Below are 18027 nucleotides of genomic sequence, written 5' to 3' on the forward strand. Positions count from 1 at the left end.
CGACCTGGGCCTATAAAGCACTAAATTAGGTTTTGACCACAAAATGAATGTAAAGCAGCTTAGCCAACGTAGGCTACTTAACAAAAACAGAATAGGAAGAACTTATAACTTTCCATAAATGTAAATGACAATTTTATATTTCCATTGAGTAGTGATTACTTTTGTACAGTAAATTGATGTCTTGACTTGAACCTTTTCTGTTAGGCTTATTGACAATATTGTTAGGTTAAAAATACAAGGCAATGCTGATTTAAGATTAGTATGTATCAATGTATGTAACGAATCCGCACCGAAGGCGTATGTATGTATCAATTTGCCGCGGAGGAAAGGTTTTAATCGCGGATGCGGAGCAGATGCAGCGCGGAGCCGCGGTGGGTCCGCGATCCGCCTTCGTTGCGGATCCGTCACTGCTCGCAAGTGGACGCCGATACGGGTCCGCTTCGCTGGTCCGTTCCGGAAGCTGCAATACCTCCGAGGCGGATTTGCCGCGGAGTCCTTTTGCTGTGTGGGGAGCACCATTCCAGCTGGGATGGAGTCTGTCGCTCCTCAGGAGATCAGGCCTGGCCATATTTCTGGAGTGTATAAGGAGTGTGAAGAGGAACTGTATGGATGATGGTAAAATGTGTTAAGACCACTACATTCCTGTCTGGACTCCATTTTATGTTTCAATTTCATACATTTTCTTCAAACAAAACACAGACACCTACCCAATTTTGTGATATCTTTTAGAATCCTTCACACTATAGGACAAATCAGGCAACTGTATCAAAGTTGTGATTAAGACTGTCCTCATGTGATCTGAACAATAAGCCTTGACAAATGGATACTTTGCTGTCAGATGTGTTCTTAGTCATCTTGCTACTTTGATTAGTAACATACTATGCATTTGCAGGCTTTCTCCCCTTGGCTAATCATAATAACAAAACCGAACTACACGTTACTGTAGATATTCACAGCCTCACCACAGACTTGGTAAATGTAGGGCGATGAAAGGATTTCCTCTTTGTTAGGGGACACATGACCCTTCGTGTATGCATGGCAAATGAGTACCAGGAACTAGTAGTCCTACCACAGTCCCTCATCTGACTGGCCTGTGAAATTCTGCCTGCCCAATGCTGTTCTGCTTTAAGACATCAAAAACAAGCTTGTGCTGCATGATGGGGTGATCAACAGCTGGCATGGTTTCTGTCACATGCCTTCCTGTCCAAACCCTGATGAAATCAGGCCACGTCTCTGGATGACATCCTCTGACGTTCTTTTATGTGACCTTTTGTGAATAAGTCTCTGATTTACTCCAGATACGGATGATTCTGCACAGTAAATGTTTTCATTCTTGACACACTCCACCGGCTAGTTGAAGTGATGCTTTTTATCTAAAGGTCAAAGGAAAGTCAGATCTGCAGGCACGGTTTTCTCATGTCAACCATCAAAATTGATCCGTTAAAAGGGGCTAATTTCCATCCCTTCAGAGCCAACGGAGACATAGTGGTTCATTATGAAGTCCAGAGGCCACGTCCTTTATTAAGACAGGCGTACATCTACTCATTAAGCACACAATGTATAAAGAAATTCAATTTCTTACTGCCAAAAATACAATATAAATTATTTTAATAAATTAGCATTTCATTCAAACTCATCTCAGAATAGTGATGCCTAACTAGGATCAGTTTAGTTTTTAATATTGAAATGAATGGGAAGATCAGAACTCATACACAGCTGCCCACAATGCTGTTGGAATGAAGAGAGGACCAATCAAATCACACAAGGGACAAATATAGTAAAGGATTTCCAATGACCTTCAACAACGTATTGGTTTCAGATGAGAAATTATGTATTGGAATAAAGATGAGAATTTGTCAGCCAGACAAAGAAATGAAGTTCCTATAAACAGTTATGGATTATTTGCTTTGGGTTGGGAGAGAAAGACAAAAAAATATATAATTATACTCGGAAGTCAGGCTACAGTTATCAGTCATTGATCCGTACTTCATACACTACTGTATAAAAGTTTGGGGTCATATAGAAATGTTCTTGTTTTTGAAAGATTTTTTTTTTGTTCATGCCTAGAAGGCCAGCATCCTGGAGTCGCCTCTTCACTGTTGATATGAAGCTGCCAGTTGAGAACCTATGTATCCATTTCTCAAAGTATACACTAATATGTCCTCTTGCTCAGATACGTACCGGGGCCTCCCATTACTCATTCCATTCTGGTTAGAGCCAGTTTATGCTGTTTTGGAAAGCGAGTACTACGTATTACGTTGTATGAGATCTTCAGTTTCTTGGCAAATTCTCGCATGGAATAGCCTTAATTTCTCAGAACAAGAATAGACTGCTGAGTTTCAGAAAAGTCCTTTGATTCTGGCCATTTGGAGCCTGTTATCAAACCCACAAACGCTGGTGCTGAATATACTGAATTAGTCTAAAGGCCAGTTTTATTGTTTCTTTCATCAGCACAACAGTTTTCAGCAGTGCTAACATAATCGCTTTTCCTTGAAAAACAAAAAAGATGTGTAGAACCGGTTACATGAGCTGTTTAGGAAATCCCATGAGGTTAGCATAAAACTTGAGTCTGGAATTCAACGCTTATCGAACACATGTCACTAAAGTGCGACTGGCAATACTTAGGAAAACTACCTTCACCAGAACACGTAATGCAAATCCAGTGCAATTGATTAAAGGTAATGTTCCGCTTTTGACTGTATACTTTTTTTTATATTAACCAACTTTGTGTTTCCTTTATAAATTGCATCTTTCTACTTTACGTATTCGAAAACATGCACTCAACGACTATTCCTACTCATGTTGTCTACTAATCAGTAGGCCTTATCCCTGCACTCCACATTCCACTTCATTTCTTGTCCATAATGATTCTCTAATAGCTTCCAAGCTTTCACTTCCTCAACACAGCTGTTTTCCTTTTCTGAAAACATCACAAGATCTGTAAGTACCAAAATATCAATGAATTGCCCCATAAATATGTATAAATATGTATTTTTCTCTGTGCACAACATCACATGAAGATGGAGAAGTGCACTGCAGGGTACAAGGCTCTCAGCCAGTCCTGACTGCTTTCTCTAGCCAGTGTCAGAAGTGGCTCCAATCCGTCAAATTATACAGGCAACTGCAAAACAAGTAAATCGACAAGAAGTCGGAATGTTTTCAAACTCAAACACCTTTATTCCTATTGACATCAGAGCAATGGATGGAAGTAGATATGTTGAAGGAAGAATGCTTGCGGAAACATTGACATCATCATGACATAAAAAAATAAATACCTCCTGATGTGTTCAGAATTGGGGAGTCAGTTGAGAAATAAATAAAAGTTAATATTATAATTTTGCACTAGAGTTGAACTGGCGTCATGCATTTCCCTTGTTGACCACCCAGTCAAACTTGACCTTTGTTAACAAATAGAGACCAGAAGAAATTACCGGTTCATAGGCATTGGCTTAATCAGTTTAATATAACAACCAATCATGTCAGCACCTTATGCCAAATACCTAAGTAGAAGGTCACCTCCATAGAATTTTATGGTCACTTCCACTAAATTTCATTAAACCAATGATATCCAATGCTTATTCATGGATTGGACGTTGCGTCACAATACTGATCCGAACACCGGTTTTGGGACTGATGTCCAAATGAGTGTTCCACTTAATGCATCCTCAATGGGAACTTATCTAGACGGAGTCTAAAGTGCAGTAACTAAGGCACGAAAACACGATAGCATGTCTAAAGAAAACAAAGAATTAATGGCTAAACCATTATGTCACTAAATAGATTTTAGATGCAGTATAAAGTTAATTAACTAGATCACGATGAGGGGAGTCCACCAAACTAGAACAAACCTTAGCCTGGATAGCTACTCTAGCATTGCAGTCTATTCTAGACTGACTATGCTCGTTAATGACCACATTGCTATCTGTAAAAGTACATTTCATATTATAATGATGACAATGTTGTTTTCTACTAAATATTATCCTACTTTAGGATTTAGTTGTCGTATTTCAAAGCCTGTACAGTTTAATTTTGACAAAGGAGTAATCAGCCCGTTTAACTTCTGGTCATCAATATGGCTGCAGTGTCTATAGATTGTTAGCAAGTTACCATCGCAACGACACAACCAAGTGACGAAGGTGCAATCCATGAATATCGGCTGTGAGCTGTAACCTGGAGACCAGGCAACTTGGGTGGTGACAGTCTGGTAGAAAGAGACAGTGTGTGTGTGTGTGTTTAGTTTTGTAATCATCAAGTTCATCTTCTTCATTCTGGGAGTCAGTGTTCTTCATCCTCTGCCCCTGTTTTTGATTGGGTCAGGCTTGTTGTCTAAGGGTGAAAAAAATCAGGATGTTGAAGCAGACAAATTATTACACAATAAATGAATGCCTTATTGATAACCAAGCAGAAGCTGAGAAATAAACAGTGGGGAAGATGTAGATACCAGTTGAAGGTATTGACCTGGTTTTGAACTGGTTAACAAATCCATGCTTGGACAACCAATTATTTTATTCAAGTAGTTCCCCACATGGTAGAATCTGATCATTGTAGCTAGATATCGCATGTCAGGAAATAAAACACACAGCTATATTATCCGTGACATTTTCAGCCAACCAAATATATAGAACAGAAGAGCAATGGCACCCCACCCCATTTGTTAAATTTCATGAAGATACCTGGGCCTGTATTCACAAACAGTTTCACGATAGAACATTTGGCGTCCTAAGAAGACATTTCACTCATACTGAAGGCCATGCACAGACCTTTCGAGAGGCAAGTGCTGAAACTGAAAACAGGTGCTAAGTGAGTTGTCAGCAATCATGGACAGATGATGCGTTGGAGTGAGTGACGCTTGACACGCAGACGGACAGCCACATGGCAGTGGGAAAGGGCAGCTGTATATAGGTTCAGTTTTGACAACCCGCACATCACAGTCACCATGGTTGTCTGAGGTATCACATCACAGTCACCATGGTTGTCTGAGGCATCACATCACCGTCACCATGGTTGTCTGAGGCATCACATCACAGTCACCATGGTTGTCTGAGGCATCACATCACATCACAGTCACCATGGTTGTCTGAGGTATCACATCACATCACAGTCACCATGGATGTCTGAGGCATCACATCACAGTCACCATGGTTGTCTGAGGCATCACATCACTTCAGTTAGCATGGTTGTCTGAGGCATCACATCACTTCAGTTAGCATGGTTGTCTGAGGCATCACATCAGTCACCATGGTTGTCTGAGGCATCACATCAGTCACCATGGTTGTCTGAGGCATCACATCAGTCACCATGGTTGTCTGAGGTATCACATCACAGTCACCATGGTTGTCTGAGGCATCACATCACAGTCACCATGGTTGTCTGAGGCATCACATCACTTCAGTTAGCATGGTTGTCTGAGGCATCACATCACTTCAGTTAGCATGGTTGTCTGAGGCATCACATCAGTCACCATGGTTGTCTGAGGCATCACATCAGTCACCATGGTTGTCTGAGGCATCACATCAGTCACCATGGTTGTCTGAGGCATCACATCAGTCACCATGGTTGTCTGAGGCATCACATCACAGTCACCATGGTTGTCTGAGGCATCACATCACAGTCACCATGGTTGTCTGAGGCATCACATCACAGTCACCATGGTTGTCTGAGGCATCACATCACAGTCACCATGGTTGTCTGAGGCATCACCTCACAGTCACCATGGTTGTCTGAGGCATCACCTCACAGTCACCATGGTTGTCTGAGGCATCACCTCACAGTCACCATGGTTGTCTGAGGCATCACATCATAGTCACAATGGTTGTCTGGGGCATCACATCACTTCAGTCAGCAGGGTTGTCTGAGGCATCACATCACTTCAGTCAGCAGTGTTGTCTGAGGCATCACATCACTTCAGTCAGCAGGGTTGTCTGAGGCATCACATCACAGTCGCCATGGTTGTCTGGGGCATCACATCACAGTCAGCAGGGTTGTCTGAGGCATCACATCACTTCAGTCAGCAGCGTTGTCTGAGGCATCACATCACTTCAGTCAGCAGCGTTGTCTGAGGCATCACATCACTTCAGTCAGCAGGGTTGTCTGAGGCATCACATCACATCCACCATGGTTGTCTGAGGCATCACATCACATGCACCATGGTTGTCTGGGGCATCACATCACATCCACCATGGTTGTCTGAGGCATCACATCACATCCACCATGGTTGTCTGAGGCATCACATCACATGGTTGTCTGAAACATGCTATAAATGCAGCAGCTGGCAGAGCCTCATACTAATTGGTTTTTCCCCACCATTTGCAACAATGTAAATAATCATCATCCCTTAAAGACACAGACTGGGACTTTTGAAATTCCCAAAATAATGTTTTAAACCTCCCATTTTGAGTTGAATGTGTAATATACTATTTATATGTGTATAATATAAGTAGTATAAAGTAAGTAGACACTTTCATACCTCAGTTAACCATGAAATTCCAAGTCTGAAAATGCATGACTACGATGACATGGCATACAAATCATGTACATGAAAAGGTTTTTACTCAACAACACCACTTTTACAACAAGTGGCCAAAAATCCCAGACTGAATCTTCAACATCATGTTCTTAAAGCTGATTTAGGAACTTCTCTCAGATGCCTTTTGGATCCCACCCTTGGGACCTCTTGATATTTTAATTAGGTGATAAACTGAACCAAACAGTCAGGCTGGTATAGGATTTTAACTATTATAATATCTTACCTTGTCCACCATTTCTTGCATCTTGTGGATGAGAGCGATCATGTGACCGGCATCCTCCTTCAGCTTCTTCTCATAGGACGAGCTACGAAGCTCCACCTGCTCCAGCCTGCTACTAAGACCCTCCTCTTGGCCCTGAGTGACAGCTGCAGCATCCACTGACACAGAAAAAAAAAGACAGAGGGTGAAGACAGAAGGACAGAGAAATAGGCTTGGCAAATAACGGTTGACATTAACAAGATGTATGGAAAACAGCGCGTGTGTGTGTATTACCCAGTGTGTTCTGTAGGGCAGCGACACGCTGCTCCAGGGCCAGCCTTGTCCTGTCGGCAGCCTCCAGGGCCTTAAGCAGGCTGGGGATGTTGACCACACTGCCTCTGTAGGTGACCACCTCAGCCCCTACGCCTGCTGCGGTCCCCCTGGAACTCCCAGACCTCCGGCCGCACGTCTTCTCTTTCACTGGAGCTCCAGGGAACAACCTGCGGTTACCTGAACACACAGACTTGACATCACTGTGTGTCTGTATGCCCCTCCTAGTCACTCACTGGGTCTACAGATGTGATATTAAATATTACAGCATTAGTGTTGGAAGTTACGTATTCACATTTTTACTCATCGGGCATTTAGATTTTTAGACGGCTTACAAGTGAACGTATACTCGGAGTAAAATAAATAAAAAAGATCTGCTGATAATGGGACCCTCTGCACAGGCATGTCACAGGTTAAACAACGCCCCCTATTGGAATGGAGCTGTTTATGCTGTTTGGGCTTATGCAGATTACAGCCCCTAAACCCTACGCCCGCAGCCCTTGAATTACATGTTACAGAATCACACCTGCGTTTACTTGCAAATGCTCTTCCCAAGGTGGAGTGGTGACCGGCATTTGCATGCTGGCCTCCCCTGAGGGAAAGTGGCCAGGGTGAGTTCTAAAGGGCTGTCCACTTTGGAGTGCAGCCTTTTGGATATGTGGAAACCTCAGTGTACACTGTTTTGTACTGAGAAAGTCTCACACCGTGTTTACATTTTGATTCTACCTCATTACTTAGCGTTTTACTGTTGAGAAAGGGAGGATGGTAGGATCAGTCGCTAGTAATCATACTGTGTTTTGTCAAGTAAACCATATAAAATCTTGTTACCTCATATTTTGTATCAAACATTTCTACGCCACCAACTTTAATTCTTTAGTAATTTATCAGTACAGGTCAGGACACAGAACAATAAAAAAGACTCAGTGTGTGTGTCTGCCTAACCTTCCATGCTGTTGTCAGGTTCTGCGTGTTCTGTCTCCTCCCAGCGAAAGGCTAGCTTCCTGTATGGACACAGCCCCTCCACACACACCTTATTCAGCAACACCTGGACCTGGGCGGGTGTTAGCCACAACCCAAGTGACAGGAAGATGTTGTGGAGGTCTGCTTGTCGGAGGGTTCCCGTCAGCTGTCTGTCAAAGAACACACAGGCCAACAACACCCTACGAGAAAGCACCTAAAGAGAGGGAGGAAGAGAGTGGGAGACACAGAGAAAGAAAGGGGGAGACGGAGGGAGGGAGGTCAGGTGGGAGAACATTAGGAATAGTAGCTTACTCTTCTAGTGTTTAAAGTGGTGCCAGATCTTACATTGTGCTTTAGGAGGCAGTCCAAACCCTCACACGGTGGCCCTTGCTTTTCCATATTTTCTGAAAACAGAAATCAAAACATAAAGCAAATTGCGAGTACAGTCCATGTACACACAGCTTCCGGCATTTAACGTTCCTCAGCCCAGGCTTTTCAGATCTCCCCGCCCACCTCTTTCTGGCTCTCTCTCATCCTTGATTTGTTTATCATCCATTTCTTCACCATCATCATCCGTCTCATCCTCCCTATCCTCTGTGGATCTCCCTCTGGTCTCTCCTCTTTCCTGAAATCTTTTACTCCTCCTGTCATCCCTCACTCTGGGCCTATTGACATTCTTTGTCTTGTCATCTTCCTGGAAAACAGATTACAACATAAAGTGAGCAGTAGTACATAGGGTGTATTACAGAAAATGCAATGTGTTTGTGTCTTTGTGTGTACCAAGGGTTTGTGTGTAGGTGGTAGGGAGCAGAGACACTGGTAGAGAACCAGACCAAAGTCCCTCTGAAGCATCTCACAAAACAACTCGGCCAGCAAGCCCACCTGGACAGAGACAGATAGTTTAGAAAAGATAACCATCTTAGTCCAAAGCAGTATTTCAATATATATCTTGGAATAACTCAATGTGGGTTTGGGGCGAACTACCTCAAAGGCCTCCCTAGTTGCGGAAGTGGGCTGCTCCAGCAGTGAGGAGAGGGCAACGGGGCAGAGGGTTAGCCCAGGGGGAGGCTTCACAACCAGGCATGGAGATGCAGGGAGAGTGGCCCCTTCCTTCTCATGAACACACACAAACAGAATGCAGCATTGGAATGGAGTTGTGACTGACTGAGGTCCTGGACAGACAGACAGACAGACACACACACACACACACACACACACACACACACACACACACACACACACACACACCTCCTGTGTCCTGAGTGTGTTCCAGTCCTCTTCTGTAGGTACGATTCGCCAGACATCAGGTAGCAGAAACACCACGGTCTCTACCTTCCCCTCACACACATAGCTCAGCTCTGCCATCTTATACCTGTACATAGACATTTGTTAATTTCAATTCACTGTATGTTTGGAGATGGATTATCATGCACACACGCGCCCCCCCCCGGCCCCCTTTAGTCTATAGGGGCCGGGTCCATGATTCCAAAAAATTTAACATTTTGATTCATCAGACCACAGGACAGTTTTCCACTTAAATGTGGTCAGGCCCAGAGAAGTGTCGTGGAAATCACTAAATGGGAAAGGCACAGAAACTGGAGATTCTTTTCACAAGTAAAGCTTTATTCATGAACTGCAAAACTGGAGTAATTAACAACACTCTCAGCAGAGTCAGGTCAAGAGCTCCCCATTGAAGGTTGAGCTCAGGCCTATATACAATCAGTACAGCCCAATGTGTCCCCCCTCCCATGCATGTTGTTGCAAATTTTGGCAAGATATCTACAGCCCTTGAGAAGTTAGCCAAAGCTATACCTATCTGCCATTGGCACATCCTGTACAAGTGAACAAAGCCGAAACACAATGGCCTTACTAAATTACTTGATTATACTTAGAACAAGCACTGTGATTTCATTGCACTATGGAATAAGAACATTTCTACCACAGAAGGCGAAGGCGGTTGTTTATATACGGTTTCTTCTTTGCCTGGTAGAGTTTTAACTTGCATTTGTGGATGCAGCGACATACTGTGTTCACAGACAAAGGTTTTTGGAAGTGATCCTGAGCCCATGCAATGATTTCCAATACAGAATCATGTCTGAGGGCCGAAGATCACGGCAATCCAATATTGGTTTTCAGCCTTGTCTCTTGCATACAGAGATTTCTCCGGATTCTCTGAATCTTTTAATGATTTTATGTACCGTAGATGAGATCCCCAAACTCTATGCAAGAAACGTTATTCTTAAATTGTTGCACTATTTGCCCACAGTCTTTCACAGAGTGATGAACCCCTCCTCATCCTCACTTCTCACAGGCCCATCCTCCCTGGAATGATCTTTTAAAAACCAATCATGTTACTGACCTGTTTCCAATTGAACCAATTAGTTTAAGGTTTAGTTTTTTTTGCGTTACACAGTTTTTCCAGTCATTTGTTGCCCATGTCCCAACGTTTTTATTTACATTTATGCAGCATCCCAACTTTTTTGGAGAAGTTATTGTCTATCTGGGAGAGTTAAGACAGTACGAGCATGAACAGTGTGTGTGTGTGTGTGTGTGTGTGAAACAGAGAACATGCAAGTGTGTACACTGACCAATGGGAGCAGGAACTGAGGTCCAGTCCAGTCTGTTCCTTCACACACCGCAGGGCAGTTCTCATTAGCGCCTGAGGTTCCTTTAGTGGACCTGGACCACCTCCATCCTTCTCAGGGGACCATGGACCCCCCAGGACCCGAAACTCCCCTCCCACCTGCCCCAACAGGAACTGACAGAGAGCAGGGAGTGGAGAAAGAGACACAGTAGTATGGATCAAATAATATTACCAAAGTTAAGGATAGTTGGAGAATGTCTTCATCATTTTACCAAAGTTGCAGGAAGACGCAGTATTTATCATTTGAATTTGAATATAGCTGAATGTAGCCAGTCACCACATAACCTCCCTCACCTTGATGAGAGAGGCTGGGTGCACAGTGCCCTCTTGTGGTTCGGTCTGATCCTGCAGCCCACAGCACTGTCTGTACAGCTCCTCTGAGCTCGTCATGGACAACAGCAGCACCTGTGAAAGGCAGAGAATCTTAGACACACAGTCAACCAACCAAGACAGCCAGGTGGCGAATGGGCGGAGTCAGTGGCAGAGCGCGCTTTACCTTCACAGTGTACTCCGCTCCCTCTCTCTCTGTGTGTGTGTGTTGGTCGGCCTCAGGCTGGGCGGGGCCTATGTGGTAGAGGCAGGGCTCTGGCAGTGGAAAGGACAGGGGCTGGGACGGAGGGAAGCTGTCAGTCCAGCTGACTGACAGGTGACAGACGGAGGGGGGGAGAGACAGGTGGGGGTAGCGACGCTGCAGCTCCAGACTGTCACATGACATGCTGGGGGGAGACAGAGGCCACATCACCAGACTGAATTCACACAGAGAAGAAAATCTACAGGAAGATAAATGGCCAAACGAATGACATGTGGACTCACCAATCTCTGGAGAAGCAGGAGAAGAGGACGGGACTCTGAGGTGGAGTAGAGATCTTTTTGGGTTGCGCTTCCTTCTCCTCCTCCCACCTCCTACGCTTCAAGTCACAACCCCGGACTCCACTGTCCTCCCTGAGTGACAAACACGTGGCATGATGTCACAGAACAGAAAAATTACACACACACACACACACACACACACACACACACACACACACACACACACACACACACACACACACACACACACACACACACACACACACACACACACACACACACACACACACACACACACACACACACACACACACACACACACACACACACACACACACACACACACACACACACACACACGAGAGAGATGCATCAAAAGCTTACAGAATAATCCTCTGAGGAATCTGAGGTAAATACATGAACAGTCAGTATTTATTACAGTTAAAAGGGGTGTGGTATAATGCTGCCCAGCTGTCCCATGTCAATAATACACATTCCCTTTGTTCTGTCAATACCTAGGTTTTAACCAAGGGGCAGGCTGTCCTCCCCCACATTAACTCTTGTGGGTAATCATTTCAACTCTAAGGGACACACAGCATCTGGACAAACGACAGATACTCTGATGGGTTACACAGATAGGCAGATTTACAAGTAACCCTATAATCTGCTGATACCAGTCAATAATGACTATAAACACCAGCTCCCCCTCTTCTACATTCCTTTTCTTACCTAAATGTGGGGACTCGGTACCTTTCACTAGTAACCCAATTATGCATGTATAGGACTAAGTATACATCAGTTCCAGAATTTCCATAACCACACACACGCACGCCGTGCACACTCACTCACCGGCGGTCTCCCCGTCTCCCGGCGTCAGCGGGTCTCTTCCTGGTGCCTCTTCCCCAGCCCTCAAACTGACACCCCCACGATGGGGTCTGCAGCAGACCCGCTGAGAGACAGAGATTGGCAGAGAGAGAGAGATGGGTCCCTATTCCACACAACGTTTGATTGGCAGAGAGAGAGAGAGAGAGATGGGTCCCTATTCCACACAACGTTTGATTGGCAGAGAGAGATGGGTCCCTATGCGCAGTCTTTCCGCGACCAAACCGTAGAACCTACAGCTAACCACCAAAATAAAGGAAGTGCAGTCATCGTTGCTTAACAGCGTGGATTTGGGTATACCAAATGGACTTTTGTGGATGAAGTAGAATACATCAGATGAAATATATCAGGGATGCAACGGTACGCGGTATGTTATCGAACCGTTTGGTAGGCCCCCAACACTCACACGTCAACCACGGAGTTACGATATGTCGGTCATTTTCAAACCATGCTTACTGCTCTGCAGACTACACGCGCATTGCAGATTCAGATCCACAGAACCAGACGTGTGGCTTGCAGTTGGAAATGTAAGAAAAAGGGGAACAGAAGGTTCAAAAACTTAAGATACTGTACGGTAGGGGTATTCAAATCTTACCCTACGAGGGACGGAGCATGCTGGTTCTGTTCTACCTCATCTTTAATTGGACCCACCTGGGGTCTTTAGTCTGAACGGGTCCCTGATTAGAGGGTTGCAATGAACTGCAATGAACTTCTCCAGTCACCACACCACTGATTTCACCTGTGCGTATATATATATATATATTGGGAATTTGGGAGGATGTGCTTTCAGATGCGTTTTGATGTTTGTAGTACTTCTCTGCCAACTTGTGGTTTCAAACGCTGTGTTCGCCAGTGGAAACATCGCATTCCATCAATGTTCGCATTCCATCATCCAAATGTCTGCCTTTTTTTCCCCTCCCAGTAATAGGAGTAGTCTTAATGAGCCCAGTCAAACCGCTGTCGCCAGGTTAGAGAAAAACTTGAGGTGATTCTGGAATGATCTGGACATGACATTCCTTTTCCACCAATAAACGAGAAAGGCAAACAACTCTGCTAATGTCCCGGTACGCTTCTGATTGGACAAAACACTTAAAACCACCCTTTCCAAAATCCTCCTGTCCAATTATATTAGTGATGTAAGACATTTGTCAAAAAGATAATTTTGTCTCATCTTGTTTTTGTCAACCAAAATGAAAAATATTTTTCACTTAGTTATTGTTTTTTCTGTTTTCTATTTAGTCAATTATGGTCTCGTCAACTGCAATTGAAAAATAGGTGTTAAATGAATATTTTTGTCACAATTCTTGTGGATTCTATACAATGGCGAGGGCAAAGTGCAGTCTGCAAGCATTGCTTTGCCACTGTGGGCTACTCGAGTGGAAACACTTCTAACATGATGACGTCATTCAAACAGAAACCGTACCGTTACCATGACCCACAAACCACGGTACGTACAAAACCATGGGCTCACTGTACCGTTGCATCCCTAAAATATATAGAGAATAGTAAAGTATACCGAGAGGAGCACAGCATACAGAGAGTAATATAGTATATATAGAGCAGTACAGTATATAGAGAAATACAGTATATAGAGTGTATTACAGTATAGAGTAGTACAGTATATATAGAGTAGTACAGTATATAGAGTAGGGTATGACTTAAAACAGATCTACTCACGCTTGGCCACAGTGTGAAGGATGCTGGGGATGAGAGGAGGGATCTTGGGAGATTTGAGGAGAGGCTGTGGCTTGTTCCCCATAATGCCTGGTTTAGGTCCATGTGCAGGCATCATGGAGGGCAGGAGTGGGGGCGGGCACTTGGATGTCTGAAGACCAATGAAGAGAGAGCAAGAATTAGAAGTTTAATTCGGCCTTTTCACCATGTGTCCATGTTGTGGTCCGGTTGTTTCTTCCTATGTGATATGTTCTGTCTGTTATTTGATGAGCATTTTAGTCATTTTCTGTAGTATAGGATCATTCAGGATGTCATGTACCGGTGTGTGTTCTGTTAGGCTTTGTACTCTCTGGGCATTCCAGCTGTGGGAATGAGACAGATCCAAGACAGCCTTCACTAGTACTCTCTCCCCCACCGCTGGAACTCTCCCCTTCACCACACTGCAACACACAGACAGAAAGTTCATTCACATCATTTCAAAATGTTCCTGAAAAACAAAAAGTTACCAGCAAAGTCAGGTCTAAAAGAAAACTATGTTGGGGTGGGGGGGTCTCTAACATTGGGGTGCCAGGCCAGAGGTAGTTAGACTGGGCAGAACAGGAGCTGCACTCCCCTAGCAACAGAGGTGGCAGGACAGAGATTTCAGGTTGAAATGTTGGACTTGAGCAGAGCCTGAAGGTAGGGATGGGCAGATTCCCATATCTCCTCAGTAGGAAAAAACTATGGTGTTTTAATGGAAGCAGCCAGGAATCTGTAGAGGAGCGAGGTGACATGAGAGAACCTGGGACCCCAGAGGGGATGCGTTGTACACAGAGGGTTAACCAACAGACAGAGGCCCTGGTCCCTGGCTCGCTGCACTGCACACCCATATGACACATACGCAAGGTTATCAAATCTAGATATGTGGATAATATGGTGGGGTACCTTTTCTGAAAACGAACTTCCTGGTCCACAATTCCATAATGCTCTTGGAGCTGGGTCACGACCCCAGTGAAGACACGCTGTTTTATCTGAAGAACATAAACAGCCGTCATTACACAGACAAGACAGTCAGTCAGACAGTCAGACAGACGGTAAGCACAGCTGTCGTACCTGACAATCCATGTCTCTGCTCAGTATGGCTCCTTAGCTGGATCAGTCTGGTCCTGCTCCTTCCTGTGTCAGATCTGAGACATGACCATATAAGGAATACAATTATCATTCTAGTCCTAAATACACATGACAATCACACAATCATCCGAACTAGCCTTTTGTGCCCCTTTCCCCTAAAGATTCCATGTCCTATAACTTCAGCGCACTAGTTCAAACTTTCCTACAGCTGTTCACATTCAATCATCTATGACGTAGTTAAGCCTCCCAAAACAGATTTCTGATTTAATAAAGGAGTTTGTATAACCCAGATTCTCTTGAAAGCCTGGTTACATCCCTTTACCTAGCCTCTTTAGGCAAGTACCTGGCTAACTCCTCAGGCTCACTAATAAGTCGTATTGGTGAAATATGACAAGCCCATACATGGCTGGATTGCTTGCTTGGTTACACCTTGCTGGAAAGCTGCAATAGGATATTCCGCCAAGGAAGAGATGCAGGTCGGAGCCCTTTTATGGTGTGTGACTAAAGCCCACAAATGTATCCTTTTATTATCAAATGAGATACACGTGACATGTTCTCATTCAGCCCACACTACAGTTTCATGTGCTCTATGAACAGTGGTAACTTTTTTCTTTATCTTTTTTACTAGCAGTTAACTTCATTTATTTTGTATTAACATCTGGTATATACGGCCGACAAAACAGAACTTTGATCAATTGGACACAATATGTTTAAGGGGAAATCGAGTGTTTCTAGATACTGTTTTTGACCATATACATGAACAATACCTACTAATTAATTCTTGAAGAATACCATTTTTAAATGCCTCTAACTTAGTTCAAATGATTTTCAGTAGCCCAAAGTAAGGTTGTTTTACACCAATGTAAGTCAAAACACGCACGTCAGTACTGTAACTGCATACATGCCTCTGTTAAGGAATGTAAGTGTTTAACTTTTCTTCAGCTTTTAACCAAAACAAGGAAGAAGAAAACTCGTTACGTCTCTAATGCGGATTGCTGCTTAAAATCAATAAATAAAATAATACTGATATTGCACCCAATGCCACGGATGACGTTACAGAATATTATGATAGAACAACCTAGGAAGCTAAAACACGTACAGTAGCTAGCTATCGACGCCCAGGTAGTACTACTCCTGTATACGATCTGTACATGATTTATGCACAATAACCTTAAGCTAGCGAACGTTAGCAGAGTAGCTAGATGAATGAAAAAGGCACTCAACTTTGATAATAAAGCCTGGTACCTAGCTGCATAACGGTAGATAGTTAAATATTTAACCTGCATTTGGATTGTTTTAGTTCAAGCTATAATCTAGCGATCTAGCTACCTTTGGTTAATTACACGAGTACCATACATGAACGGTCATTCTTTGGACACAGGGGATAGCTAGCTAGCTTGTTAGCTAGCTAACATTAGGTCTACGTCTTTAGCTGAATTAGATCTCGAAAAAGGATCCAAAGCTTGCTACTTAGTTTTAACGTTCATACTCACTTTCAGAAAAGTCCTCAATTTCCCCCCGACTAATGCTTTTTATGTTTGTTTTGAAGTGGGGCAGGTCATGTGGTACAGCTAGTACATATTCTTCTTCTAATTGTATTGGCGTTGGCGGATCGCAACCAACTGAAAGTTGGTTACACCGGCGACATCTACCGTACCAGAGTGCGTGGCCAAGAATGTGGGGTGTATTCATTCTACCCTAACAAAACGTCTTAGTTGCAAAACGTTTAGTCAAACTGAACGAAAAGAGAATAAACCTCATACTATTTTTCGCAAAGAAACACTTTATAATATATATATATATTTATGATATTGTTTTACTTAAGCCAGCGTAGAACCAGCCAAGGCCAAATAGGATGTTCTGCTCTGCCCAGTCAAAGCACTTCTCTGTTCCGATACCATTTTCTTCTTAAAGCAATATCCCCAGCCATTTTCCAAAAACCTACGGAATCAACTTTTTTGGCCAACTTCTACTCCACAGTCGCCTTAGTGTACATGCTATTCCAATTACTATGCATGCATCCAATCTACGTTCACGTTATTCTGACACGTTGCCTAATTGTAAAGACCAATAAAGTGCAGTATTCTTAAATTGGTAACGCACATAATAAAATATACATACTATTTTGGTGTGTTTGTTCGGTTAGGCCAACAACAGTATATAAAACTAAACTATTTGAATATCACACGTGTTTGAAATTGACGGGCCACATTTCTGTATTAACCATGTAACCTATTATGTACTCCTTGATATCATACATAAGAACAATAATCTGTTGTAGTACAGTCCTACACATGGGGTCCTCTGCCTGTCTGAACCGGTCTCAATGTCTTGGGGTTCTAAATCACTAGAGTAGGCCGTACCTTCAAATCTAGTCACACCTCTATGAAGCACTGGAAACGTTTGCATTTAAGAAACGGTTTAAATGTAGCGCAGGATCCTAGCTCTAAGATTTCTATTGGATGATACATTTCTAGAAAACCTCTACACGCTTTATGGAGTGGAGGCAGGTTTTTTTTTTTAGTGGAGGCAGGGTCATTGTTGTTCCAACACTTTTCTGACGTGGTGGAACAACTAATGCAGTTGTCCGTTCAATTTGCAACAATTGCTGAAAACACACCCAAAAAATGTAATGCGTGCATTCCGTTTAGGAAGAGATCGCCAAAATGTAGTCAACGAAGACATAATACAACTCATATGCATTGATGAAAAACTCTGTATAAAAGAACCTACCAACTATAGTAGAAGTTAAGTTTACCAAGTATGGCCGACTGTATGCAATGTATTGAAATTAAAAGTGGAAAGTCGTTTCTCCACTGATTTCAGTAATTCAGTGGAGAAACGACTTTCCTTGAAAAACTGTTTGAAACCCCACATTCATTTTTTAGAACC

The 18027-nt window shown here is 43.4% G+C and overlaps 1 protein-coding gene across 1 annotated transcript; it reads right to left on the reverse strand.

Annotated features, from left to right (window-relative positions):
* Positions 1-3154: 3154 nt before the first annotated feature.
* ccar2 (cell cycle and apoptosis regulator 2) lies at positions 3155-16891 on the reverse strand. Its single transcript, XM_010878231.4, has 19 exons — positions 16629-16891; positions 15118-15191; positions 14950-15035; positions 14345-14465; positions 14029-14176; positions 12319-12418; positions 11473-11601; positions 11156-11375; positions 10954-11064; positions 10604-10773; positions 9264-9387; positions 9000-9125; positions 8796-8897; positions 8529-8709; positions 8361-8419; positions 7998-8229; positions 7020-7235; positions 6750-6904; positions 3155-4326 (listed from the first exon to the last, which is right to left on the reverse strand). Exons 2-19 carry the CDS (start codon positions 15127-15129, stop codon positions 4276-4278), a joined length of 2343 nt encoding a protein of 780 aa, XP_010876533.2. The 5' UTR covers positions 15130-15191; positions 16629-16891; the 3' UTR covers positions 3155-4275.
* Between the last annotated feature and the right edge of the window lie 1136 nt (positions 16892-18027).

This window comes from Esox lucius, chromosome 14 (assembly GCF_011004845.1).
Source record: "Esox lucius isolate fEsoLuc1 chromosome 14, fEsoLuc1.pri, whole genome shotgun sequence".
NCBI lineage: Eukaryota > Metazoa > Chordata > Actinopteri > Esociformes > Esocidae > Esox > Esox lucius.

Coding starts and splice junctions, on each gene's coding strand:
- ccar2 (XM_010878231.4), bottom strand. Junction 8,898..8,999: donor CAACTAGGGAGGCCTTTGAG/GTAGTTCGCCCC, acceptor GTCTCTGTCCAG/GTGGGCTTGCTGGCCGAGTT. Junction 7,236..7,997: donor ACCTGACAACAGCATGGAAG/GTTAGGCAGACA, acceptor CTGTGTGTTCAG/GTAACCGCAGGTTGTTCCCT.